Source organism: Chlorocebus sabaeus, chromosome 2, assembly GCF_047675955.1.
Source record: "Chlorocebus sabaeus isolate Y175 chromosome 2, mChlSab1.0.hap1, whole genome shotgun sequence".
In the NCBI taxonomy this organism is placed as follows: domain Eukaryota; kingdom Metazoa; phylum Chordata; class Mammalia; order Primates; family Cercopithecidae; genus Chlorocebus; species Chlorocebus sabaeus.
Window position 1 is genome coordinate 25,183,867 of NC_132905.1, and position 12,394 is coordinate 25,196,260.

At 48.4% G+C, this 12,394-nt stretch overlaps 1 protein-coding gene across 1 annotated transcript in view; it reads right to left on the reverse strand.

Moving 5' to 3' along the window:
• Positions 1-3,084: 3,084 nt before the first annotated feature.
• The window catches only part of PPP1R16B (protein phosphatase 1 regulatory subunit 16B), a 119,805-nt gene continuing 110,495 nt past the window's right edge, over positions 3,085-12,394 (reverse strand). Inside the window, exon 11 of the mRNA XM_008017469.3 lies at positions 3,085-7,958. Within this exon, the coding sequence (XP_008015660.1) occupies positions 7,449-7,958 (510 nt within the window). The 3' untranslated portion in view covers positions 3,085-7,448. The remainder of the gene's footprint in view (positions 7,959-12,394) is intronic.

Here is a 12,394-nt window from a genome sequence, read left to right on the forward strand (position 1 = left end):
ATCCCAGGGCGCCCCCTGCCGGCCGCCCCCCAGTGCGGCCCTACAAGGCCAGGGACAGTCAGGCCTAGGCAGTGAGGAGAGGCAGGTGCCGGCTCCCAGACACGTTGGCCACGCTGCTCCTAGGCTCTCAGAGCTTTGGTATGGCCAACCATATCGCCTTTATCCCCTGCCTTTAACCATGTATTCATTCATTAAAAAAATACCGGCTCATCATATTAGGACCGCTCCTTTGATTACACCCTCGGGTAGTCTTCTCATTTCATCAGTTTTTGCCTTGTAAAACTCCAACCAACCCTGGTTATATCCTACTTTGCACCTGCACCCCGGTAGCCCTACAGGGCTAGAGAAAAAAACAAAAAGAGCATAACCATGCTTACTGACTGGTCATGTTTTAAATTCATAATCTGTAAGACTACCTGCTAGGAGGCCGGGCGCGCAGTGGCTCACGCCTGTAATCCCAGCATTTTAGGAGGCCTAGGAGGGCGGATCACCTGAAGTCAGGAGTTTGAGACCAGCCTGACTAACACGGTGAAACCCCGTCTCTACTAAAAATACGAAAATTAGCCGGGCGTCTTGATGTACGCCTGTAATCCCAGATGCTCGGGAGGCTGAGGCAGGAGAATCACTTGAATGTGGGGAGAGGAGGTTGCAGTGAGTCCAGATCACACCACTGCACTCCAGCCTCGGCGACAAGAGCGAAACTCCATCAAAAACAAAACAAAACAAAAAAACTGCCTGGTAGGCCACATTTCCCTCATTCTCTCTACCTTTTCCTCTCTGACAGCTTGCCTCCTATGTCACCGAGAACACAGAAGCAGTGAGAAGGGAACGTCCACGTGCGCCCATCTAGTCTACCTTCCTGTCTGCATCGCTGCCCATATACTGGGCATTGATGAACTGCGCCTGTGCCCATCCAACCCCAACCCCTCTGCCTGGGCACTTCCAGCCCCTCTACTACTCACCAGCATCACTCCAGCAACCTCCTTCTTTCTCCTGGAACATCAGCTTCCCTCTTTACTGATTCATTTCTATCAACCTACACGCATGCTGAAATATTTTTCGTCTTAAAACAACCCTCTTTTGACCCTACATTCCTCTAAAGCTCCCCATCTCTCTTCTTACTTTTGCAGCGTAAAATCTCAGATGTGGCTGGCCATGGTGACTTGCACCTGTAATCCCAGCACTGTGGGAGGCTAAGGGAAGAGGATCACTTGAGCCCAGGAGTTTGAGACCAGCCTGGGCAACATAGTGAGACCCTGTCTCTACAAAAAAATACAAAAGTCAGCTGGGCATGGTGGTGCGCCTAACTCTTAGTGCATGGCAGTGCTCCTGTTGGTCCCAGACACGGGGAAGGCTGAGGCAAGGGATCACTTAAGCCCAGGAGTTTGAGGCTACAGTGAATTATGATCACACCACTGCACTCCAGCCTGGGTGACAGAGTAAGACCCTGTCTCAAAAAAAAAAGAAAAAGAAACCCTCAAACCAGTTGTCTATACCTGCTGTCTCCAGTTCCCTTCCAGCCCTCTTCAATCAGGCTAAAACCCTCACTTCTTTACCAAAACCTCTTATCAGGTTCATCATGAGTTCCACAGAGCTAAATCCAACAATCAATTTTCAGTCCTCATCTTTCTTATGTAAATGAAAAGTACGTCATAAATGTGAGAGGCTGCTATTATTATTTAGTAACCAATAACCTTTTTAAATGGATGAATACCTGCGGCTATTCAGACGCCTCTCCCTCTCTTCCCCTGCTCTCCTCATCCCTTTGTGAAGTTTCTCAAGAATAAGTGTGGGGCCTTCCATGTGTCCCTGCTCTGGTATCCAGGGTCTGGGAGGCTACAAGAGGGCACCTTTTTTTCTTTTTCTTTTTTTTTTGAGATGGAGTCTTGCCCTGTCACCCAGGCTGGAGTGCAATGGTGTGACCTCGGCTCACTGCAACCTCTGCCTCCCAGGTTCCAACGATTCTCCTGCCTCAGTCTCCAGAGTAGCTGGGATTACAGGCTCGTGCCACCACGCCCGGCTAATTTTCTGCATCTTTAGTAGAGATGGGGTTTCACCACATTGGCCAGGCTGGTCTTGAACTCCTCACCTTGTGATCCAACACCCTTTTCATCCTCTTTCAAGAAAAACACCAACAAAGTTCTGTGTGGGACAAGGACCAAGGATTGTGGTCTGAGGCTCTGCAACCACATAGCTTCTGTATGGCTCTAATGCTTGAGGTAAAAAATGAGAATGGCCAGGGCCTTTGCTGCTGTATTGCTGTCATAAGGTGAAGTACTTTATAGTATTGTACTTCCCCACAATAAGCACACGAGGGGAAAGAGTGGAATAGGGCAGGGGGAAGAGGACAGGACACACCAGTGTACTCCAAGAATGGGACAGAGGAGAGGAGCACCCTTGTTACATACAAATGTCATGAGAGGCCGGGCGCGGAGGTTCACGCCTATAATCCCAGCACTTTGGGAGGTCAAGGCGGGCAGATCACTTGAGGTCAGGAGTTGGAGACCAGCCTGGCCAGCATGGTGAAACTCTGTCTCAATTAAAAATACAAAAAATTAGCTGGACATCATGACAAGCGCCTGTAATCTCAGCTACTTGGGAGGCTGAGGCCGGAGAATCGCTGGAACCTGGGAGGCAGAGGTTGCAGTGAGCCAAGATCGCGCCACTGCACTCCAGCCTGGGTGAAAGAGTGAGACTCCGTCTTAAAAAAATAAAAATAAAAAAATAAATATCAGGAAAAACTTTGAAAATGTATGGAATAAATATATGCAACTCTAGGGCCTCATGTTAATTTCAAAGAGAATATTTGACAGAATGAAGGTCATTCCCAACCACCAATCTTTTCTTGAATTCATCAGTTTTCACCATCTCCCAGTCTGGAGAGACATCTGCTCCAGGTCTGAGCCCCCAGAGCTCCCTCTACTTCAGGGGTCTCATGGGAAAGCCCTCTGTGGGGAAGGGGTGGGGTAAGGGGGAAGAGACTAGAAGCCCTCACCCACCCTCTATTCCAGAAACCTCCTCTTTGTGAATTCAAGTCAGCACTGTTCAAGTGAGCTCACAGCAATAACCACTCACACTAGCAGGTGTTATTAAAAGGAATTTAATAATTTTAATTAAAAACTCTTAACAGCGAATTCCGTCACAGGCCTTGGCATCTGGAAGCAACTCCAGGGACATGTGCCCCCTTTGGGATGTGGCTGAACCACGGTTTTGGACCCGAGGCCCACCGGTGCCGCGTGGCGAGGGGCTACCTGGAAGTTACTTCAATACGATATCAAAGATCCGCGAAGATTTTTTTAAAAAAAGTTTTAAATATATTAGACTCTCTTGATTGCCATTTTTACACAAAGCTGCTGATACAGTATACAGAGTTTTAACATTTTTTTCACATAAAATACATTTTTTAAAGTGTTCTCTGTACATCAGTGGCTTCTGGTCTGGTGAATTATTGCGGAGGGCTGGGGGTCTGCAGACTTTTCCTGGGTGTGCAGAGCCAGGCCCCGCACGGTGGCACTTGCAATGCCCATGGGAAGCGGGCCCTCTGGCCAACAAGAGAGTCCTGTCGGGGAGAGGGCTATAGCTTCTGGCACAGGGGGTCACTTTTGCAGAGTCATCCACTGACCATTGGACCCTTTGCTCTTGTGTGCCCTGGGGCAGGGGAGACCATCCCCAAGTTACAAATAGCAAGAGTTAAATACAGTCTTTCTGGGCATCTTGAAAGGAGCACCCTTCTTGAAAGTACCCCAGTATCCTGCTCTAGAAGAGAGAGCAGGTAGGTGAGAGAGCTCAGGATGAAAAGGTATCTGACACCAACAACCACAATGGTTTCATGTCTTACAAAGCCAGCAAACCGGTGGGGCAGGACAGGGAACACACCCTTGTTAACTTTTCTAAGCCCCTTGGAAATGGATCAAACGGTGCAGAGCAGTTTTATTTATGCTGCATATTTGATGGAGAATTCTATCCTGAAGTCTTCAGTAGCTCTGGGCCTAGAGTTTATTCGGCTTCCCTAAGCTACTCGCCAGAAACCCACAGTCTGGTGATAGCCGCCAACTTTCAATTGTTTGGGGCATATGATGGTGAGTCATGCAGCACCTGCTTTGGAAGTGGTCTCCTTTAATCTAATGAGGAGCTGCCACAGGACCTGGGTCTCAGCAGGAGCTAGGCATTTGGCTGACTTTGCCTGGTTTCTCCCAGCTCCCGAATCCACCCCTGCCATGGAGGGAGGCAGATTCCCGGGGAAAGGCTTTGATGCTGAAGGAAGCAGCAACTTCTCCTCCCATTATCCATTAGTGGGGTGAGGGGACTATGTAATAAATGAGCCACCATGAGCAAGAAACAATGACTTTAAAAACCTGAGATGCATTTGGCAGCAAATTGCAGAACAGTCTTCTAGACACTGATCTCAAGCTGATATTATAGAGTCCCCCAAAGATGCTGGCTGAAGGCAGCTATCACTGAAAGTTCCAGATGGAGCTGGATGATGTCTGCCTGGAACCCGAGACCCAGCATCTATAACTGCTGGCAAATGTTATCCAGGGGTGGCCATGACAGCTGTTCCCAGCTAAAGGAATTCAGACTCTAAGGATTCTGGGAGCTGAAAAGCAAAGGGTCGCTGGACCAAGATGCAGACACTTTGCCTCAGGTGACTTGAATGGAACTGCTGATGCCTGTGATCCCCAAGGGGCAGAAACCACAAAGAACAATTCTCTTGACTCGTCTTATTCCTCCTTTATCCGCAGAACCTAACATAGTGGCTGGCATGTTGCAGCTACTCAGTAAATTACGTGAGTGAATTAATGAATGACGGCGGCTCATTCATTGGAGGTTAGTCTCCAACTTGTCTCTCAACACTCAGAAGACCTACAGGGAAAGCTCCCCAGGGACTTAAAGCCCCAAGAGGGGATGGTTTATCCCTGGCTGAAAACATGAGCCAATGCCTGAGAGTCACCCGTGTGTGAAGTCAGCTCCTGTCAGGGAATCAGCTGGGATTCCCAGCCTTCTGGGTGGAAAGGAATGGCCCAGGAGGCAGGAGTCATGCGGAAAAGGAGGGAATGGCCTCAGGCGCTCAGTGGGTTGGGCAGCACATGCCTTCAGTGTTTGGCCCCTGAGCAAAAAGATAGGAAAACCTGCCCAGCTCTCTCCTGAGGAGCACGTGGCTTCCCTCAGAACTCCCTACCTTGTAGCTAAGGTCAGCTCATGAGGGATTTCAGCGTCAGTCTGGGCTCATACTGTTTTACAGCCAATGGTACGTGTGTTTTACATCATCCTGTCCTGTTCCAGCCACAGCCTGAGATGTTGAAGAGCCCACCCCAGATGGCAGGGACGTGGGAAGCATCTGTGCACCTGTCTTCAGCCTCCTGGGCCGCCTCCACCTCTACTCTAGAATACATCTATCCTGGCACTGGGGTGGAGGTGGCCTGATGCTGAGAACCTCTCCCCTTCCAGCAGCCACCAAGGGCGCAGTCACTCCCATGGGCCCTCTACTCTCTGGTCCAGTCGCTCTGCTCCTGGGAAAGCATCACTCAGGCTCCCTGAAGCCCAGCTTCCTCTCTGCGTTATGGGGCCATGGGGGCCACAGTAGGGGGCTAAGAATGAAGAATGACAAAAAGCAGATCCCGTGACAAAAGTTGTGGCACAAGGCGGGGATGGTCTTCCAGCCCCAAGCCCCTAGCCCAGGTGCCCCTCAGGGAAAGTTTCTCATAGACTGAGAAAGAAGTGGGTTAAAAAGAACCCAGATCTGTTCCCCAGATTAAAATCTGGACCTAGGGGACCCCTTCAGAGCTCTAAGGAGGTAGTTTAAGGACAAATAAAAGGCGCACAGAGCAGGGGACAACCTGCAGCTTGTTGGTTGCACCAAAAGGTTCTGGCTGAGCCTGTGGGCAGTGCCCGTGCCATGGGCAACTCCAAAGGGGGTCCTGGGAGAATCAGCAGTGAGGGGAGAACAGCCATTCACAGTCCTCCCTCCCCAGCATCAGGAAGGCTGGGACTATGAAACTGCAGAGCTGGGCAAGACCCAACTCCAGCCCTACCATGGCTCTCCTGAATGCAGGACGGGATATTGACCACGTGCACCCTGGATTCGCAGATTTGGGACATCACCACTCCTGCAAGTGCAGGCTGGGAGCCCCTGGGCCAGGCAGGAACTCAAAAGGGCTGACTGGCAAATCTGCCTCACCAAGCATCCCCAGAAAAGCAAAAGCTGGGCCCGGGATCCTGAGCACTGACTCCACACACATGACTGATGGGGGTGGATGGGGGTGGGAGGTGGAGGTAGGCTGGCCCCTAATTGCTTGCTCTGACAGCTCAGTCTGAGGAGGGCTAGCTGAGATGGGCTGGGCTGAAACAGTTTGGATATTCACAAAGACCCAAGGGTGCTGGGCTCTGTCACTGTTAACTAGCGACTGTTTTTTAAAATTAACTGGCCTCTCTGGCTGGAAAAGCATTCCAATGGAAGCTCCTCACTTAGCTTCATTTTTCCAGCACCAGCCAGTAAAACCCAGTGACCGTGATATGATCGGCAAGAAGAAGTTAATTCAGATACCTCCCTCCCTCTAGGAGTTTTACAGACTGCAGGAATTTTTAAAATCAGATATACTTTTGTAAATACTGACCTTGTCCCCCTCCCACACCCTTCTGCCTTTGACACTTCCATCCAAGAGGAAAACATGATTTGGTTGATTCCAGAAATGGAATCGCCTGGTTTTCCCCTTTTATCCCTGGATGGTCATACAGCTGGTGGAAGTGTGGCTCTCAACAAGGTTGCGGGGAGCAGGTCTGTGTCCATCTCATCTACCCATGTAGGTTCCTGGCTCCCTCTGAACACAGCGAGGACTTCTCGCTCCTGTCAGGTGTGGCTGGTGGCCCAGACCTTGGGATGACTCTGAGCAGGACTATGGGTCTCAGCTTAGCAGGTCCCCTCCTCTGCTAAAGCCACATTGGCAGTGGTAATGAGACTCTGAGTCTTAATTTCCATCCTTTTGGGAATACCCCATACATTCTAAGCCCCCTTGCTTCCCCTGAGCCCAGGTATGTCATTCCTACACACACTGATCGAGCTTGTGTGTGCGTGTATGTCTGTGTGTGTGTGTGTGTGTGTGTGTGTGTGTGTTGATGTGACATGCACGTACTGATCCGGAGAAGCCTTTATACCAAGAATAGAGCTGGGATCTCAAGCCCACCCTCCCAAGATCAGACAGCAGAGTGAGCCAGGAGGCCATGACGGGCCTTGTGTCAGATGGCAGACGATGCAGCAGGAAGCAGAACCATGGGACGTGGGACATGGGATGCTATGGGCAGCCAGGTGAGGGCTGGGGTCTGAGTTCCTCTGAAAAGCAGAGCCCACCTCTCCCCAGCTGCCCTATGACACCTCCCCAGCCAGGGCTGTCGGGCTGGCCTGGATTCCAGGAGCCCCTCTCCAGGCATCTCCCTCCTCCATCACATGGAGACTAGGAGATACGGCAACAGCCATGCACCTTCTCCTCCATCTCCTCTATGGGGGCCTTGAACTTTAAGAGTGGGGGATCTCCGCTGGTGACCGTGTAATATACCGAGGTCCCATTGCTGCTGTACGGTGAAGTTCTGCCTCCGATCAAGGGGGCCTTGCCTTCACTGCTACTCTCGCCCGTCCTGGCCATGCTGCTGCCCAGGTGGGTGCTAAGGAAGGGGTGGCTGAGCAGCTTGGCTGCAGCCCGCTGCCGCTTCAGCTCCAGAAGCGTCTGAGGGCTCTGCTCCTTGTAGCTGCTCCAGGGCGGGGTGGCGTCGGCCACGCCAGGGTTGCCATAGGCCATGCTGTAGTCGGGCACCTCATGCACCTTCCAGACATCCCCATTGGCCAGTGCATACTGGTAGGCACTGACCGGAGCCCGGAGGCCATTCTCAACAGGCATGTCCAGTTCACCTCGTGGGATCTTGGTAGGAAATTCGGAGAGTAGCACTGGCTTCTCCAGCCTGGGGTTCTGCGAGTGAGAAGGACAATATTACCAGCTGGCTGGAATATCTGAACCTACTATCCACCTGTCTCTCTGCTGAGGGCATTATTCTTTGGACCTTTCCTCTATCTATTTTCCCTCTCTGGGTATTGGGGCCAGGGTTATCCTTTGGGGAACCCCCAATCTATGAATTTTTGTACAGCTGACTGACCCCTGGTCTTGCTCCAGGGCCTGGATCATGACCTAAGGCCTAGCCAGTCAACATATTTCACTACTGGGATTGGCCCAGGGATGAGTTCTTAACTGAAATTGCTTCAGTGAAGCAACCCTGGGACTTCTGCGAGAACAATTGGGAAAGAGAAGTTTCTGTAGGAACTGTGGGTAGTAAGAACAATGTAAGCTGAGGGCTGGGGAGATATTATGTTGAAGGGTCTGCTTGCAAGTGAAGTTGACATGAAGGAAAACTAAGAGAGACTGCATCCCAATGACACATTTGAAGCCCAGGATCCTTCCAGGCCCAGACTTTTCAGTTGCACAAGCCAATAAATTCCTTGTGTGTAAGTCCATTTTAGTTGGGTTTTTCAGTCACTTGTAATCCTTCCTCTGTATTTGAAGCATATCTCACAAAGATTCTTACCCAGGGACCCTGTATACCCAATAATCCTTGGACAACAAGAGTTTGAAAAGTAGCTGCTTCCGAAAAACTATAAACTAAAAAATAGATACAAGCGACAATAACATTTAAAACACAGCAAAAATCACCATGAACAAGGAACAAGGTCAAAAGACACATGAAGAAATTAGAAAAATATTTTCAACATATATGACAGAAAAGAGAGTAATTTTCGAAAAGTATAAAGAGCTCTTCAAAGTTTTTTTTTTTTAAACGGAGTCCTGCTCTGTCTCTTAGGCTAGAGTGGAGCAGTGGCACAATCTCCGCTCACCACAACCTCTGCCTCCCGCGTTCAAGCAATTCTCCCACCTCAGCGTCCCGAGTAGCTGGGATTACAGGTGCACACCACCACACTCAGCTAATTTTTGTGTTTTTGTAGAGACGGGTTTTCACCATGCTGGCCGGGCTGATCTTGAACTCCTGACCTCAAGTGATCCATACTCCTCAGCTTCCCAAAATGCAGAGATTGCAGGCATGAGCCACCGCGCCCAGCCAAAAGTCAATTTTTAAAAGACTACCTACCCAGGCCAGGTGTGGTGGCTCATGCCTGTAATCCCAGCACTTTGGGAGGCCGAGGTGGGTGGATCATGAGGTCAGGAGATCGAGACCATCCTGGCTAACACGGGGAAACCCCGTCTCTACTAAAAATACAAAAAATTAGCCGGGTATGGTGGCGGGCGCCTGCAGTCCCAGCTACTTGGGAGACTGAGGCAGGAGAATGGCGTGAACCTGGGAGGCAGAGCTTGCAGTGAGCCGAGATCATACCACTGCACTCCAGCCTGGGCAACAGAGCGAGACTCCGTCTAAAAAAAAAAAAAAAAAAAAAAACCTACCTACCCAATGAAAATAGTAGGCAGAGGATACTAATATGCAGCCCACAGCAAAATATATAGATATACATGGCATTGGAAAAAAGTATTCATCCTCACACATCGTTAATAATATAAAAATTAAAACAACAAAATATCAGTTTTAGATATCACATTGACAAATATGTTTAAAGTGTGTTATTACTCAGTGTTGGCAGGGGTATAGGGAAATGAGTGAGAATGTAAATTGCTACAGTCTCTTTGATGGACAATTTTGCATCATCCTTCAGTGAAATTTTTTTTCTTTTTTTCCTTTCTTCTCTCCCCAGCTCTTCAGTAAAAAAAAAAAAATAATAATAATGATAATAATTTTTTAGAAAAGATTATATACTTTGCACCAGCAAGCCTATTTCCCAGATTTTCTCTCTCATTAGTGCAAAGCCTAAAAGTCATCATTGGGCAAGCAGGAGATTGTGGCCAGTACTTCTATTGGAATGCTCTGTAGCTTGTAAAAAGAATGAACGAAGTCTCCATGAGCTGGCATGGAAAGATGTCGAAGATATATACATAATCTAGTTTTCTAACATATATATAATAACACATATATATAATAACATATATATGGGGTAATATGTGATAAGGCAAAGAACACTTTCCATAGTAAGTTTCCATTTATGAGTGTGTATTTCTTCTCTTTCTCCTTTTAGAGTCAGGGCCTCACTATGTTGCACAGGCTGGTCTTGAACTCCTGGTCTCAAGTGATCCTCTCACCTCAGCCTCCCAAAACACTGGGATTACAGGCATGAGCCACCGAGTCCACTTTTTTTGTTGTTAATGGCTCCTTCTGAACTATGCAGGCAGACTGATGCCATGTCATGCGGAGACCGTTTCTTGGTGGTCCTAGTCAGTGCTTCTCAAACTTCGATGTGTATGTGAGTTGCCTAGGGATATTGTTAAAATCCGTATTCTGATTCAATAGGTCAGGGTTGGGGCCTGAAATTTGGCACTTCTAAGAATTTCCTGCTGATGTTTAGAGTGTCAAAGATCTGAGACACTGATCCCATCTTCGATGCACATTGGCATCATCTAGATCATTAAAAACATGTACAGGCCGAGCGCGGTGGCTCACGCTTATAATCCCAGCACTTTGGGAGGCTGAGGTGGATGGATCACTTGAGGTCAGGAGTTCAAGACCTCCCTGGCCAACATGGTGAAACCTTGTCTCTACTAAAAGAAAAATATAAAAATTAGACAGGTGCAGTGGGGCATGCCTCTAACCCCAGTTACTCAGGAGGCTGAGGCAGGATAATTGTTTGAAGCAGGAGGCAGAGGTTGCAGTGAGCCAAGATTGTATCACTGCACTCCAGCCTGGGCAACAAAGTGAGACTCCATCTCAAACAAACAAACAAACAAAAAAAAACCATATGCAACACCAATCTGAAAACATCACATATTATATAATTCCAAGTATATACCATTTTGGAAAAGCAAGACTATGGAAACAGTAGAAGATCAGTGGTTGCTAGGGCTTGGGGAGGAAGCATAAGTAGAACACCAGGGCTGTTTAGTGGCACAGCCTTTGTCTCTTTAACCAGTTGTTCACAATCTTGGCCATCTAATATAACCGCATAAACCAATTGGCGAGAGCATTCTGTGTGACACTATCATGATGGACACATTATGCATTTGTCAAAACCCACAGGAGGTACAACACAAAGAACAAACCCGACGTAAACTATGGGCTTTAGTTCACAATAAAGTATCAATATTGACTCATTGGTGATAACATATGTACCACACTAATGCAAGTTGTTAATAACAGGGGAAACCAGGGTGGAGGGGGGTGTATATGGGAAATATCTGTACTTTCCACTCATTTTTCTAGAGTTCTAAAACTGCTCGGAAAAAAAAAATCTATTCGTTTAAAAAGAAAAAATCCCTGCTGGGTGCAGTGGCTCATGCCTGTCATCCCAGCACTTTGGGAGGCTGAGGTGGGAGGATGGCGTCAGCCTAAGAGTTGGAGACCAGCCTGGGCAACATAGTGAGACCTCATCGCTACAAAAATTTTAAAAAATTAGCTGGGCATGGTGGTGCGTGCCTGTGGTCCCAGCTACATGGGAGGCTGGGCAGGAGGATCACTTGAGCCCAGGAGGTTGAGGCTGCAGTGAGCCATATTTGCACCACTGCAGTCTAGCCTGAGTGACAGAATGAGACCCCATCTGAACAAAACAAAACAAAACCCACCTATATCCATCTCCAGTGTCAGAAATCAGAGCACTGAAGGAAGAGGAATTAACTCCGGCCTGAAGGATGTGGGTTAGAGGAAAGAGGTTTTCTCATGATGCAGGGAACTTCTAAATATATTTATCTGCCTAATGCTTAATGAGATACAAATTATGGGCTGAGTCCTATGCAAATAAGAACACAACTGACCCTAGAACACCCTTTGTGGTAGGCACATCATCTTGGCAATGGTGAACTGAGATACTGGAAAACAGGAAGGTTAAATAAAACCCCCACCTTTCGTGTTCTGGGGAATGGCTGACTGCACAGAATCACCCTTCCCCATAGGATTTCCAGAGCGGTCAGACGACCCCTCCTTTTCCTAGGACAACCCAAACACAGTTCCCCAAATTCTCATTCTTTTTCTCTGCAATGATTAGCTAAACTGTCAACTTATCAACTGAAATTAAATGCTTGCTAAATGATTTTTTTTTTTTTTTTTTTTTTTTTGAGATAGAGTCTCACTCTGTTGCCTAGGCTGGAGTGCAGTGGTGCGATCTTGGCTCACTGCAACCTCTGCTTCCCAGGTTCAAGTGATTCTCCTGCCTCAGGCTCCCAAGTAGCTGGGATTTCAGGCACCTGCCACCACACCTGGCTATTTTTAGTAGAGACAGGGTTTCACCATGTTGGCCAGGCTGGTCTCGAACTCCTGACCTCAGATGATCCGCCCACCTGGGCCTCTCAAATTGCTGGGATTA